The sequence below is a fragment of the Strongylocentrotus purpuratus genome, unplaced genomic scaffold, assembly GCF_000002235.5.
Source record: "Strongylocentrotus purpuratus isolate Spur 01 unplaced genomic scaffold, Spur_5.0 spur5_scaffold_16, whole genome shotgun sequence".
Lineage (NCBI taxonomy): Eukaryota > Metazoa > Echinodermata > Echinoidea > Camarodonta > Strongylocentrotidae > Strongylocentrotus > Strongylocentrotus purpuratus.
In genome coordinates, this window is record NW_022145601.1 from 9746483 (window position 1) to 9759715 (window position 13233).

Genomic DNA, 13233 nt, shown 5'->3' on the forward strand with positions numbered 1-13233 from the left:
AGCAATAACAGTTTTCAATTGTTTTTTTATTTTTGTAATTACGAGTACCTCCGGTACGCTGGTGAGCAGGTAGTCTTGTTTCAAGCATCCATCACGCCCGCAGCAACTTTACATGCAACATTTCCAAAGTTAATAATGAAATTAAAATCTAAATTCAAATAGAGTACCGAAGTGTGACGTCATCAAAAAAATAGATTTTGCATTTCATCATTATCCCACCAAATTGGGCTGTGGATGTTTTTAATCATGCTCCGCCGAGATATGATATCCAAAACGATGAATTGAAAAAGAAAAAAAAATTGCGACGTCATCACTTCGGTACTCTATAACATGCAACACTTTTTTGAGCTCTACAGGTAAACAAGTCTATCACTTCAGTGGTTAAACTCTGTGTTTCAAAACACTTTGTCTTTATTTGATGGTTAATTAGGTTCAAAACTTCATACATTGGGTAAGAAGACACATTTCATTAGGACTTATATAAATTCAACAAATACATGTAGATGTCTTTTTAAAGGTTAAACAAGTCTAACACTGTATGACTATTCACTAGAGTGGAATAACAGATTTAAAACTGAGAAATGTGTAATAAGTAAATTCCAATCACATTTAAATTCATTCTAGATTTAAAACTGAGAAATGTGTAATAAGTAAATTCCAATCACATTTAAATTCATTCAAGATAATGTGTATATACTTTTGTTCAACACTTTTTGAAACTCTTCAGGTAAACAAGTTCAACACTTTTAAGCATGCACAAAGCTAGAGGAACTGATGCCTAACCCAGTACCTTCGTATGAAGTTCAATTTGCTTCATCTCTTCACATCAAATGAGATAAATGCATGAAATATAACGTATGTCTCACTTTTTGAAACTCTTCAGGTAAACAAGTTCAACACTTTAACAAAGCTAGAGGAACTGATGCCTAACCCAGTACCTTCGTATGAAGTTCAATTTGCATCAAATATAATGTATGTCTACACTTCTTGGAACTCTTCAGGTAAACAAGTTCAACACTTTTAAGCATACACAAAGCTAGAGGAACTGATGCCTAACCCAGTACCTTAGTATGAAGTTCAATTTGCTTCATCTCTTTACATCAAATGAGATAAATGCATGAAATATAACGTATGTCTACACTTTTTGAAACTCTTCAGGTAAACAAGTTCAACACTTTAACAAAGCTAGAGGAACTGATGCCTAACCCAGTACCTTCGTATGAAGTTCAATTTGCTTCACCTCTTCACATCAAATGAGATAAATGCATGAAATATAACGTATGTCTACACATTTTGAAACTCTTCAGGTAAAGGGAGTATCTCACTGAGAGGCGCATGCTTGCGAACCGTTGCGAATGAGCACAGTGCCATACATAGAGTATAGCCAAATCCGTAAACAGTAGGTATCAACATGGTGCATTTTCTTTTGTACTGCTTTGTTAGGCAAGCACATTACAAAAGAATATGCGCCATATTGATACCTACTGAACAAGGGTAGGCTAGACTCTCTCTATATATGGCACTGTGCTAATTCGTAACCGTTCGCAAGCATTCGCCTCTCAGTGAGATGGCAAAACTTTATGCCTCGAAATCTAAAGCCCTGATTTGGATGTCAATACGATTTAGCTCCTCATCTGCCCATCGCCGCAGCCCTCTCGATGACACAGTGGGAGGAGAAATTGGGAGGACTTTGTCGATTCTCAGCCAAGACGAATCTACCTCAGTGGGCCATATGTAGTAGTCAGCACCTGAATCAACAAAAAAAGAAAAAAAAGAAACGAAAAAGAAGTTGATGATAATTATAAAGAAAATTATTAATCAAGCACATAATTTAATACAGTGGAAGCAACCTTGGAAGTCCTTGGGACAAGAGAAATTACCTTTTTATATCAAAACTGTGTTATTGAGCGATAAAATTAAATAGAATACAAAGAGATTAAACCTGGAAAATTCACCTTGTTATAATGAGAAGTTTGATATATCGGGGCTCTTTATAATAAGGTTCCACTGTATTTATCCTGGCAAAAATGAACATGGTTGGAAACAACTGATGATCTGATTTTACCTGGTGGTCGGTGCAAAAAACGGACGTCCCCTTCATCTCCGTCAACTTGTGTGATAAGCCCTGCATACCACTTCTGTCTGCCTGCCTTCACTGCGACAAAGCTGCCAACTTTGATGTCCATTCTCGTTTCCGTGTCCTTTCTTGCTTCCTGCTCCATTCTTCCTTCCTGCTCCATTCTTCCTTCAGTGTCCTTTCTTGCTTCCTGCTCCCGTTTCCCTTCAGGATCATTTCTTGATTCTGGGTTGGGTTGGGTTTAAAAACAGAGACAGAAATTTATAAAAAAATAAGAGAAATTATCATTGGTTTACAAGAATACAATGGCCAGTAGTTATTGCAATGAAGATGATTTTCAGCTTTAATATGATCACAATGTGAAATTTGGACAAAATACATAATGTAACCTAATTATACAAAAGGTTCTGGGGACCAAGGAATTGCCTTATGTTGAAACCTTGTTATATCATGTGTTAAAATATATATACTACAAAAAACTTGAACTTGTTTTGACAAGTTTGTTATAACCTTTTTATTTTATAGGATACAATCTTTGAAATGGAATTATGACCTTTTAATGAAAATATCCTTGATTTAATAACTATACCTTTGACATCTGCTTTTGCTCTAGAGGTGGGCTTCATACCATCTACAGTGTCCTTTCTTGCTTCCTGCTCCATTCTTCCTTCAGTGTTCTTTCTTGCTTCCTGCTTCTTTCTTCCTTCAGTGTCCTTTCGTGCTTCCTGCTTCTTTCTTCTGTCAGTGTCCTTTCTTGCTTTCTGCTCCTTTTTCCCTTCAGGATCATTTCTTGATTCTGGGTTGGGTTGGGTTAAAAAACAGAGACAGAAATTTATAAAAAAATAAGAGAAATTATCATTGGTTTACAAGAATACAATGGCCAGTAGTTATTGCAATGAAGATGATTTTCAGCTTTAATATGATCACAATGTGAAATTTGGACAAAATACATAATGTAACCTAATTATACAAAAGGTTCTGGGGACCAAGGAATTGCCTTATGTTGAAACCTTGTTATATCATGTGTTAAAATATATATACTACAAAAAACTTGAACTTGTTTTGACAAGTTTGTTATAACCTTTTTATTTTATAGGATACAATCTTTGAAATGGAATTATGACCTTTTAATGAAAATATCCTTGATTTAATAACTATACCTTTGACATCTGCTTTTGCTCTAGAGGTGGGCTTCATACCATCTACAGTGTCCTTTCTTGCTTCCTGCTCCATTCTTCCTTCAGTGTTCTTTCTTGCTTCCTGCTTCTTTCTTCCTTCAGTGTCCTTTCGTGCTTCCTGCTTCTTTCTTCTGTCAGTGTCCTTTCTTGCTTTCTGCTCCTTTTTCCCTTCAGGATCATTTCTTGATTCTGGGTTGGGTTGGGTTAAAAAACAGAGACAGAAATTTATAAAAATAAGAGAAATTGTCATTGGTTGACAGGAATACAATGGCCAGTAGTTATTGCAATGAAGATGATTTTCAGCTTTAATATGATCATGATGTGAAATTTGGACAAATACATAAAGAAACCTCATTATACAAAAGGTTCTGGGGACCAAGGAATTGCCTTATGTTGAAACCTTGTTGTATCATGTTTTAAAATATATATATATATATATATACAAGTACTACAAAGAACTTGAACTTGTTTTGACAAGTTTGTTATAACCCTTTTATTTTATAGGATACAATCTTTGAAATGGAATTATGACCTTTTAAAGAAAATATCCTTGATTTAATAACTATACCTTTGGCATCTGCTTTTGCTCTAGAGGTGGGCTTCATCCCATCTACAGGTCCAGTTGCAATCCTTCTGACAACATACTGCTGCACGTAATCTTTGTTGGAGCATGCCTGCTTGCCCTCTTCGCATCCATTGCAGAAACATGAGAGTTCTCTGACTTTGATGACATTAGGCCGAACAGATAAGATGCTGTGAAGACGTCGTGTTCCCTGAATTGTTTTCAGTGCTTGTCGTTTCCTGTCTCGATCTATCTTCTCAATCCAGAATGCTTTCCTACAGAAATGGGTGCATTTACTGCCATCATCCTCTTGTTCCTTAGGTAGGGTTGCCGTGCGTTCGATGAAGTTGAAGAAATCTTTGGCATTAGCGATGATCTCTGTGCCAGACATGACTGCATCCGTAGCTAATCGCTTCACCACGCCACTCTCTCCATCACTGGGTCCTTTGCCATGCCTGCTGCCAAAGTATTCATGTTGAAACCCAAGTTGGTGGTCCTCCTTTCCATAAGAAATGTCAAGGAATGGTCCACGGGACTTGTATTGGCAAGCTGCCCCATCCGAGAACCGAATGATCCTGTTGATGTTCGGAACCTTCTTCTTGATATGTTCCACAGCAAAGGAAGTGAACTGCTGTACTGCATTGAAGTCATGAACATTGTCCTTCGTAATCATGATCATTGACTCTGTTACAGTTTCTGTGCAATCAGGGCATTTATAATACCCAACAATGGGGTGTATTGTTGCAGAATCGTGTCCCCAGTGCACAGCCTGCACTTCATCCTGAAATCTGCACGAATAGTTTTCCGCAAAGTCTAATACCATTACCACACTTCTGCTTGGTGGAGACTTTGACACCCGCAAGAATTCCCGACTCTGCCAAGATGCCGTGAATAGGTGCTCTGAGAGTGCTGCTGCTTCGATCTTCAACTCTTGCAACATCTCCTCCAATGGGCCTTCTTTTCTCCCTAGAACCATTCTTGATGTCTTCTTCCCATTTTCTTCCTTGGTCTCTCTTGCCCATTTTTTCCATTCCACATTTCCCTTATGCTTCAGCACATCCAGATCCAACACTGCATCAAGCTTTGATGTGCCACAATTCCCACACTGTCTCTGGATGCAGGGTAGCTTGTGGAATGGCTGGTTGTCTGCCCTCTCGCATAGGGTTGCAGCATTAAAGTTGTAAATGTCCTTGAAGATGGAATGATTTGCCAGTTTGTTGATGGCTGCCATTTTTAGTTCCACATTTTGACAGTATTCACACAGACAACCTCTGTAAGTGATCAAATGTCGGTGCTTGACATGGGTGGGCTTCAGGGCTGCAAACGTAGACAGCCCAACTTTCATTGCAGGGTTTTCCTTCTGGAACTTTGCAAACAAACCCCTCACTGTCATCGTCAGGAAGGCGCATGCTTTTTTAGATCTTTTGCTTACGAATTTCTTGTCCGGGAGGGTTGTAGCATTCTCTTGGTAGAATCTCTGGACAGTGTCCCTCGTTTCTGCTGGTATTTGGGAAGGGCGACTATGTGGTTTACATGTTGATTTTGGTCGTAGACATTTGGATGTAATCCCCAGATTCTTGCACAAGACCGTCTGGCATTTGTATTTTCTGCAAATGCGCTTGGACGGTATCATATGACGTTTTACCATCAAGTCTGTTTTCTTCCTGCTCTTCCGCATATTGCGTATCTTCTCTGCCACGGATTCATGAATAGCCTGTGCAGTCACATCTGTCTTAATGCCCTTTTCCTGAAGCAGATGTTTCTTCCTCGGGGATGCTTTATGCACAAGATCTTCAACTGTATCTGTATATATCTCTGGATCTGTAGATAGGGCAGACCTTGCACGGATGAGACTTTGCCGCCTTGCATCTCCTGATCTTATATTCAGTCGTCTCTTCTCCTTCTCCATCTGCTCTTGGGCTTCTCTTAGACGTTTCTCCTCTTCTTCATGTCGTTTCTTCTCTGCCCTTGCTTCAATTATCTCTTTCTTATGTTGTTGAATTAGCTTTTCTTGTCCAATGAGCAATTCCTTTTCTTCACGTCGCTTCCTACGACGTCTGTCCAAGATTTCTTGCCTTTTCTCATTGGAGAGACGATTTCTGTACTCCCTTTTCTTTGCTGCGTTTATTTCTTTTCGCTTCGCCTCCTTATCTGACTGAGCTCTTGTCATTTTCACTGGTTGTTTACCTTTTTCTGCCTTCTTCTTGGCTTCTTCCTCTTTCAGTTTTCTCTTGGATCTATATTCTCTTTGCTGTTTTGCTCTATGAGCCAGGTTACCTTTCTTCTCTACCTCATTTCCAGGTTGATCAAGGTATTCACGTTTTTCTGCCCGGTTCTTTCTTTTCACAAGAGCTTCATACTTCAGGTAAGCTTGATACTTCATTGGATTTTGGACTCTTAAATGTGTACGCCAATGAATTTTCTTGCTGTGTTCATGGTTGTTTTCATCACCGTTTTCATTACGGTCTTCACTACCCTCTGCTGGACAAAATGCCCTCAATTTCAGATGAAAGGGTGGCCTTGGCTTAGATGTTGATTTAGCTTTAGAAGGCATGTTTGTTGGTTTCTGTAATCAAAATAAAAATTCAAAATAAAAGGAGTTTTATCTAGTATGCTATTTTTCTTGGCTATAATGTTCACCGAATGGACACTACATGCAATGCAGACTTTTACGAGAAAAGGGTAAATGAATACAAATAAATGAATCATTACAAAGAAAGAAAAAGAAAAAAAGAAAATCTAAAATCCAAACTAGTATGACTAAGACGTCCAAACTATGACTAAGACGTCTAAACAACAACAATACACCATGAAAGATTATTATAGTATAATATTATTAAGTTCGAAAAATGAAACATGCTTTTTGAGCTGCTTTTTGGGTCTGATTCCGCTGGTTTTACGGGTTGTCAAGTGAAACATAACACGTATCGCTATATGTGGGACTATTGTTAAAATATTTGAGATTTTGGGCGAATATTCTGGAGAAACATCGCTAAAAAAGGAATATGGAGGCATCTGAATATGAGGAGAAACTATCAATGGACGGAATTTTACCGTTGGAATAATTGCTGGAAGAATTGTTTGAGGAATTTTAAGACGGTTTTGTTCCGAAGAAGGCACACATTTATTTACTATACCGTTACTACATCGGACACAAGTGTTCCTCACCGAAGAGTAGCATCGGGGCTAAAAAATGCCAGTATCTTTTCCTAAATACTTTAAAGTCTCTTTTACCGTAGTAATCCTTTGTTTTATAGATCTAGGTTTAATACAAGGATGGATTGTGAAACTCTTCGATTTTCATGCATTTACTGCTCACATTACGGAAAACTAACAAATACCGCCGATTTCAACCAGCAGACACCACTCTTGCGTGGTGTCCAAACGAGGGTACGGGCAGTAAGAAAGGCTGAAAAGTCGAGCTACTTCATCAAAAATACAAGAATTTTTACAACAGTCGATAGAGTGGAGTACTTCAAAGAAAAAAATAAACCTTACCGTTTACAGCAGTTTTAGAGTGGCTTCCCTAAGTCATCGATTTGCTCACCGATGCTTCAAACCTTTCCGACTCTACCGGTGACTCGCAGAAGGACGCCATATTGTCAAAGTGAAAATTTCAGCTTCGCACCATGGAAACGGAGCCGAATGAGCTATTTATATCAACCACCATGACTCATCGAGATCTTGCCGGACTGATCGATTCTGATGAGGGGGGATATTTTTAATGACACTGGTTTCAATTTACCGATCCTTCTTTTTACCGCATGGACACCACGTCGGTGACTCGTATTTCTGAATGATGATACTTAAAAATGCTTGATAGTATCCTGATTTCATTTATCAAATATTACTGGCAAGAAAAATACCTCATTATGGACAATAAGATTTACAATTTCAACTATCCCATATAAGGAACATTGGCTCAAAGTACCGACACGACGTATAAATTATTAGTGGACACCGCCGTAGTGGCGGTATCGATGACTTTGGGAAGTCTGCTATTAAAAAATGTTTGGCGAATTCAATCTTTCTCGACTTTGATTATATAGATGAAGTTAGAATATGTATTTGCTGATTGTTACCGGAGGTAAGGAATTTGTAATTACTTTGAAATAAACAGTCAAAATATTTTTATTTTCATGTCACAAATTTTCATTAGAAAATGGGGTTGGACACTAACATATTATGTTCATTTTTTCATAAAAGGAGCAGCGTGTATGTTTGAAAATTTACACACAGGAAGATTATCATTATGTGTATCAAACAAAACATCCATCATTGCAAAGTGTTTGCTTAACGAGGAGTTATACTTGGTTTTATGACCGTCGGTGGTGAATTTCCTTAAAAACCCCAACTTCGTGGACAGACCCACATGTAATATTTATTTAAAACATAATCATCAACATGCCTCTTTCAGCTATTTTCATAAGGGCTTCAACATGAGTTCCCTAAATCATACAATCAAATAAAACATAGATCTAATTGACACAATAACTGAAATATGTCAAAACTCAAAGGCACATACAGGTCAATCATAATTATACATTAATAATATCCAACAATATCGCCAGTAGGAGTTTAATTTAAAGAGAGACTAATACTTAGTTTGAAAAACTAGCCTTGCTTTTATAATGTCACATTTGATTTGACCTTTCCCCTACAGAACATGTCTTTTTTATCGAAAGAAATAAAGATTAATTATCCAAATATGGCAAAACCTACTTCAACACTAGTAGAGGGAGTCGAAGATAATCTCCTTTCCTCTTTTATAAGGGCCGTGATCTTAACCTTTTTAGATATAGAGTACTCTCTTGTGGCCGCCTCGCCCCACAGCACCACCTCCATGCTGCTTCCACCCCTTTCTATCTGGATGGACCTTCTTGAGTACTCCGGTGTCGTTACACACCCTCCTACCTAAATATATATCAAGATGAATGATAAAAACAAATTAAGTTGAAAATAATACTTTAATCCACATTATTTAACAACATCATTTATAACTGAATACCTCCACACATTTTGTACCACAACATTTTACAACAGCAAAATACAAACCTCAATGATGTTTCCCTCTACCTTTTTACCTTCGCCTTTTTATTGCACTCCTACCCCTGACCTCTGACACAGAAACACTTTCCGGTTTGATATAAGTGTCAACCAACTCTTTGTTAAATCCTACCTGTCAAACCATTCAGTGTCTCTCGCATGAACGCATAGTACCCACTTGATTTTGTTCCTGTTGGAAGGGCATTTCGTTTTCTTTTGTTCCCCCCTCTCCTCCAGTATGCTATCCATTTCTAGATATTGTCAGATAATTACGGTGCAGTAATATTTCTCATCTGGGCCGAAAGTTGGACGTACAGACCAATACCAAAGTTTCCATCCTCTTGGTTATTATCCTTAGATAATTTGTACCAAGTCACTTTCGGTGTTTCCGTCAGCAACAGCTACTAATCTATCTATTGAATCGGTTATGGTTCATTGGGTCGGGTCTCCCCTACAATTCCCCTACCCTAAGGTGTGGTATGTGTCTATTCTAAATGTATGCTGTAGATATGTGTATAGGGTGTATAAAAGACAGTGTTGGTCTTGATGACCAGGGCCTCAAGTGTGTCATTCCTTGTGTACGACTCCTGGGGGTGATCAACATCTAGGGGTTGCCGAGTTTGCCTATCTTCCTGTGGAAGAAGAAGAAAAAGGAGTTTCTAACTAAATTCCCTGTATGGACCACCATGTAACCAAACAGTAACTTTTGGAATTTACACCGGACCATGACACAGAGATATGGAGATTCCAGTCTAAGAGGTTTCCCATTGCTACTAAGAAGGAGCAGTAAGTGGACTAAGAAGGAACAGCAAATGAACTATGAGAAATTCCACGTGGAGAATTTCTAACGAACTGGTTGACACTATTGTCGATTGGGCAAGGTCCAAAATGATCTGTGACACCTGGGCATTGTTGTTTGTTTGAATGTCTGTAACTGGCCCATCCATATCAATCCAAAGAGTGTTCACAGCATCATGTGCCAAGCTTTCATAGGTGTTCTGTAAGATACCTTGGTGCCACAATGCCATCGGTGACTGATTGTTCATGGTCCTGAGTCCATGATGGTTCCATGTAGAAACAAACTGATCCAAGGACTGTTGGATTCGAGGCAAGAAAACTCTATGCAAACAGAGTAAATGTGTTTTGTTTCTTTAAATGAGGATACCACTATCCTCCATGTATTAAAACACTACTTTATAAAATGAAGCAATCACTCAATTTGTTTCACCCCATAGTCTCTCTATTCTCTGGTTGTGAACACTTCGTCCGGTTATAAAACTACCTCGACCGGGGCATCTGTTGTCTATCATAAACCGTGCCACGTCCACATTTTCCATCCCATGGTCAGCACTTACCCTTGAAGGTATTCCAAGGGTGGTGGCCAATTCCACACTGCCATCTTCATGAATTGATACCATCTTCATTTCTGATATCAATTCTTGTTTGTTTTCTACACAAAAACACAAAAAGAAAATCATATTGTAACCAGCTGTACTTACTGTAGTACTTGACAGGTTGTGTTGTTCGTAGCAACTTTCAAGTACGTTAGGTATTATGATACAGTAGCTCTGCTTGCTCCATCAATGCAGCCATGCAAAATAAACCGCCACATGAGAAATCAGTCATGAAATATTTTGGTTTCCAGTTTATTTGCTCCCTCTTCATCCAATCTTGTATGGTCTCCAGTCCTTGCTTAATAGCAGCCTTCGTCTCATATTGGACCATGAACTCTGCCACCACACTGTATCCAACATTGGTCTTCATAGCTAAGAAGAAGAGAGGCAGAGCATACTCTTGTCGTTTTGTACATGGCATCCAGTAGGCATAGGTCATTGCCATACCTAGAAGAAAATTAAATGGAATACATTTTAACATCTACTAGGGACACAACATCACAAACATTAACCTTTCTTTTATAATGTCACATTTGATTTTAACCCTTTCCCTACAGAACATGTCTTTTTTACAATGGCAACATTTATGGCTCTATAGGTAAGCATCATACATGAAATATCTAAATCTAACTCGGTGGCATCATCATCTTTACATCAGCATTACACTTATCTACTAATATTTATTGAGTAAACTTTGGTGACAGTAACTATTTAGCCTGATAATTCCAAGTTTCTTTTTAAATGGCTTCACTTTCAGCTGCTCATTCAGCTGCTCCAGCTCAGTGATGTTGGAGACTGGCAGGTGAGCCTCCTCTCCCATGTCCATGATGTCTGCCTCAACACTCTGGCCTTGAGTATTCAGCAGACTTTGCATCAAGGTGGCATTCTGCCGACCCTGTTGTTTTATTTCATTCAGCAATCGGATATTGTTGTGGGCGTGGAAGGCGTAGACGGCCTCTGGGCGCTAGTTTTATTCCGTATAGACTGACAAACTGGAAAGGCAGGAGGTGAGTGCAGCTTTTTCACCCCCGTGACAATATCGACCGATTCTTCTTCGCTGCTTTCTAGATTACTTATCAAGAGGACGTATTCCTCACGACATGAATACTTACGCAATATAACATCTGTAATATCCATTTTGTATATTCCGACCTTGAACTTTGATTCAACTTTGACGCAAGTTAATCGCTTTATATTGCTTTCATAATCTGAGCAACAACCTCCTTCTCGGTTGCTCCACCAAGCGTACCCAGAGGTTAAATCTGTGATATAAGGAGATATAAGCAGTGATTCTTCTTCCCTGCTTTCTAGAAAGCGTTCAGGGGGTCTGTTGAGAGAATTACCTGTAATTCCATCATCCTGAACCTCGCATGCAAACCAAGGCTAGGTGTCTTGTGACAAGTCGTGCCGCTGTACCACACTTGCAGCGTCCCAGTGGGGCCATCTGCAACTCTGTCTCCCATCGTTCTTCCCCAGCCACTTGGAGGAGACCACTTCCACTTCATTCGTGTCAAGATACTCAACTATGACATATTTATCCATGGTCTGAAATAACAAAATTATCTAGTACACATGAACAAAAGAAGGTTCACTTTCATTGTTGACAAAAACATTGGTAACCTGAAACGCATCCTCCTTGCATAACCAATAAAACAATGCTTGTTACCCTTAATCTCAACCAAGAGCTCAGAATCCAGTGGCACGGTTTCTTCTTCGGAACTCTTGTTGGGCGCCACCCTCAGCTCGCACCCTTTTCCTTTGGCCAAGGTTTCTTGGCCGAAGACGACCTCCAGGAGACTTACTAGGAGAGTCTTCTTCGTCAGGCCTTTCCTCAGGCACTCACAGTGTACACAACGGTTACCAGTTCCCCACGTTCAGCAGAGGTGATTGCGCCGACCTGTTTTTTCCCCTTCTCGGTCACAACAGCAGCAGGCTTTTGAACTGTGGTGCGCCCAGTTTCGTCTGTGTTGTAGATTTCACTTGGTGAAAACTTGTATTTGTCCATCACCCGGGCAAGATTGTCAAAGAACTTATCAACAACTGGTCGGTTGAACGCAGTGGCACGTCCTAAAGATGTGGCCTCTGGATGCCTTATTGCCAGGTTTTGTCGCTTCTTGAAGCCTAACCACCAATCCTGGCCTGCCTTTTTCTCACGGTCCCAGCTGGCTGGCACATCAACATTGTTTCGTTTTGCAAACTCATATGCCAATGTACAGCACCTGTTCACTGACAGACCATGAAACATATCTGATAACTGTTTCACATGATCTCCCAAATCTGTCTCCATGTCAGGAGAAAACACCTGATGCCGCAAGGCGACGGGTGCATAGGCAGTCCCTTGTTGTCCATCTCTCCTTTCAATATAACGTTTCAGCATCATTCGATCAATGGCAAAGTCCTTAGCTGCACTCCGCACACTCTTTCCACCAGCAACAGCATCAGCCGCTCGTTCCATAACATCGCGGGGAGTTTGTCCTCGATTCGTCTTTCGCTTGTAGTTACGCATTTCTCATGTGCTTCTGAAAGATAATAATGGATATAAAATATATGTTTAGTACAAAGTCCATCTCAAAACATTGTTATTCAATTCTAAATTCCAAAATACAATGCGAATTGTTTTGTAATACTCATCCAACACTATTTAGTAAGTTGGTCAGACCCTACGGGGTAAGTTGAGCTCAACTTGCCCCATAGGGTCTGGCTCAACTTACCCCAGTCTGAACTTTCTGAGATATCACCACATACACACATTTTCTATGCATTCATTGTGTAAAAGGCACATGTACATTTGACAAAGCGCTTCGGCATGTCAATTATATCTTTGGCGGTAACCCATTCGTCGTACTTTGAAGCAGCCCATACCTCATCCAGGTAGTGAACCTTCACAGATAGTTCGTTATTTACATTTTTTGAGTCCGTAATTTCCAGTTCAAATAGTATGGTTGTAGACCATGTCATGGGTTTCAGTCCTTTCCG

The 13233-nt window shown here is 39.5% G+C and overlaps 2 protein-coding genes across 2 annotated transcripts; both read right to left on the reverse strand.

Moving 5' to 3' along the window:
- Positions 1-1546: 1546 nt before the first annotated feature.
- Positions 1547-5549, reverse strand: LOC115924497. Its single transcript, XM_030986753.1, has 5 exons — positions 3824-5549; positions 3238-3444; positions 2667-2873; positions 2066-2302; positions 1547-1748 (listed from the first exon to the last, which is right to left on the reverse strand). The coding sequence occupies exons 1-5, from the start codon at positions 5493-5495 to the stop codon at positions 1579-1581; spliced, it is 2493 nt and encodes an 830-aa protein (XP_030842613.1). The 5' UTR covers positions 5496-5549; the 3' UTR covers positions 1547-1578.
- Positions 5550-12088: 6539 nt separating this feature from the next.
- LOC764371 lies at positions 12089-12763 on the reverse strand. The gene has a single exon (XM_001200652.1). It carries the CDS (start codon positions 12761-12763, stop codon positions 12089-12091), a length of 675 nt encoding a protein of 224 aa, XP_001200652.1.
- Between the last annotated feature and the right edge of the window lie 470 nt (positions 12764-13233).

Excerpts from the sequence above, each read along its gene's own strand:
- LOC115924497 (XM_030986753.1), bottom strand. The coding sequence starts at position 5,495 with ATGCGGAAGAGCAGGAAGAAAACAGACTTGATGGTAAAACGTCATATG. Across the intron at positions 3,445-3,823 it reads AGCAAAAGCAGATGCCAAAG|AATCAAGAAATGATCCTGAA; the intron begins GTATAGTTATTA and ends AACCCAACCCAG. Across the intron at positions 2,874-3,237 it reads AGCAAAAGCAGATGTCAAAG|AATCAAGAAATGATCCTGAA; the intron begins GTATAGTTATTA and ends AACCCAACCCAG.
- LOC764371 (XM_001200652.1), bottom strand. The coding sequence starts at position 12,763 with ATGCGTAACTACAAGCGAAAGACGAATCGAGGACAAACTCCCCGCGAT.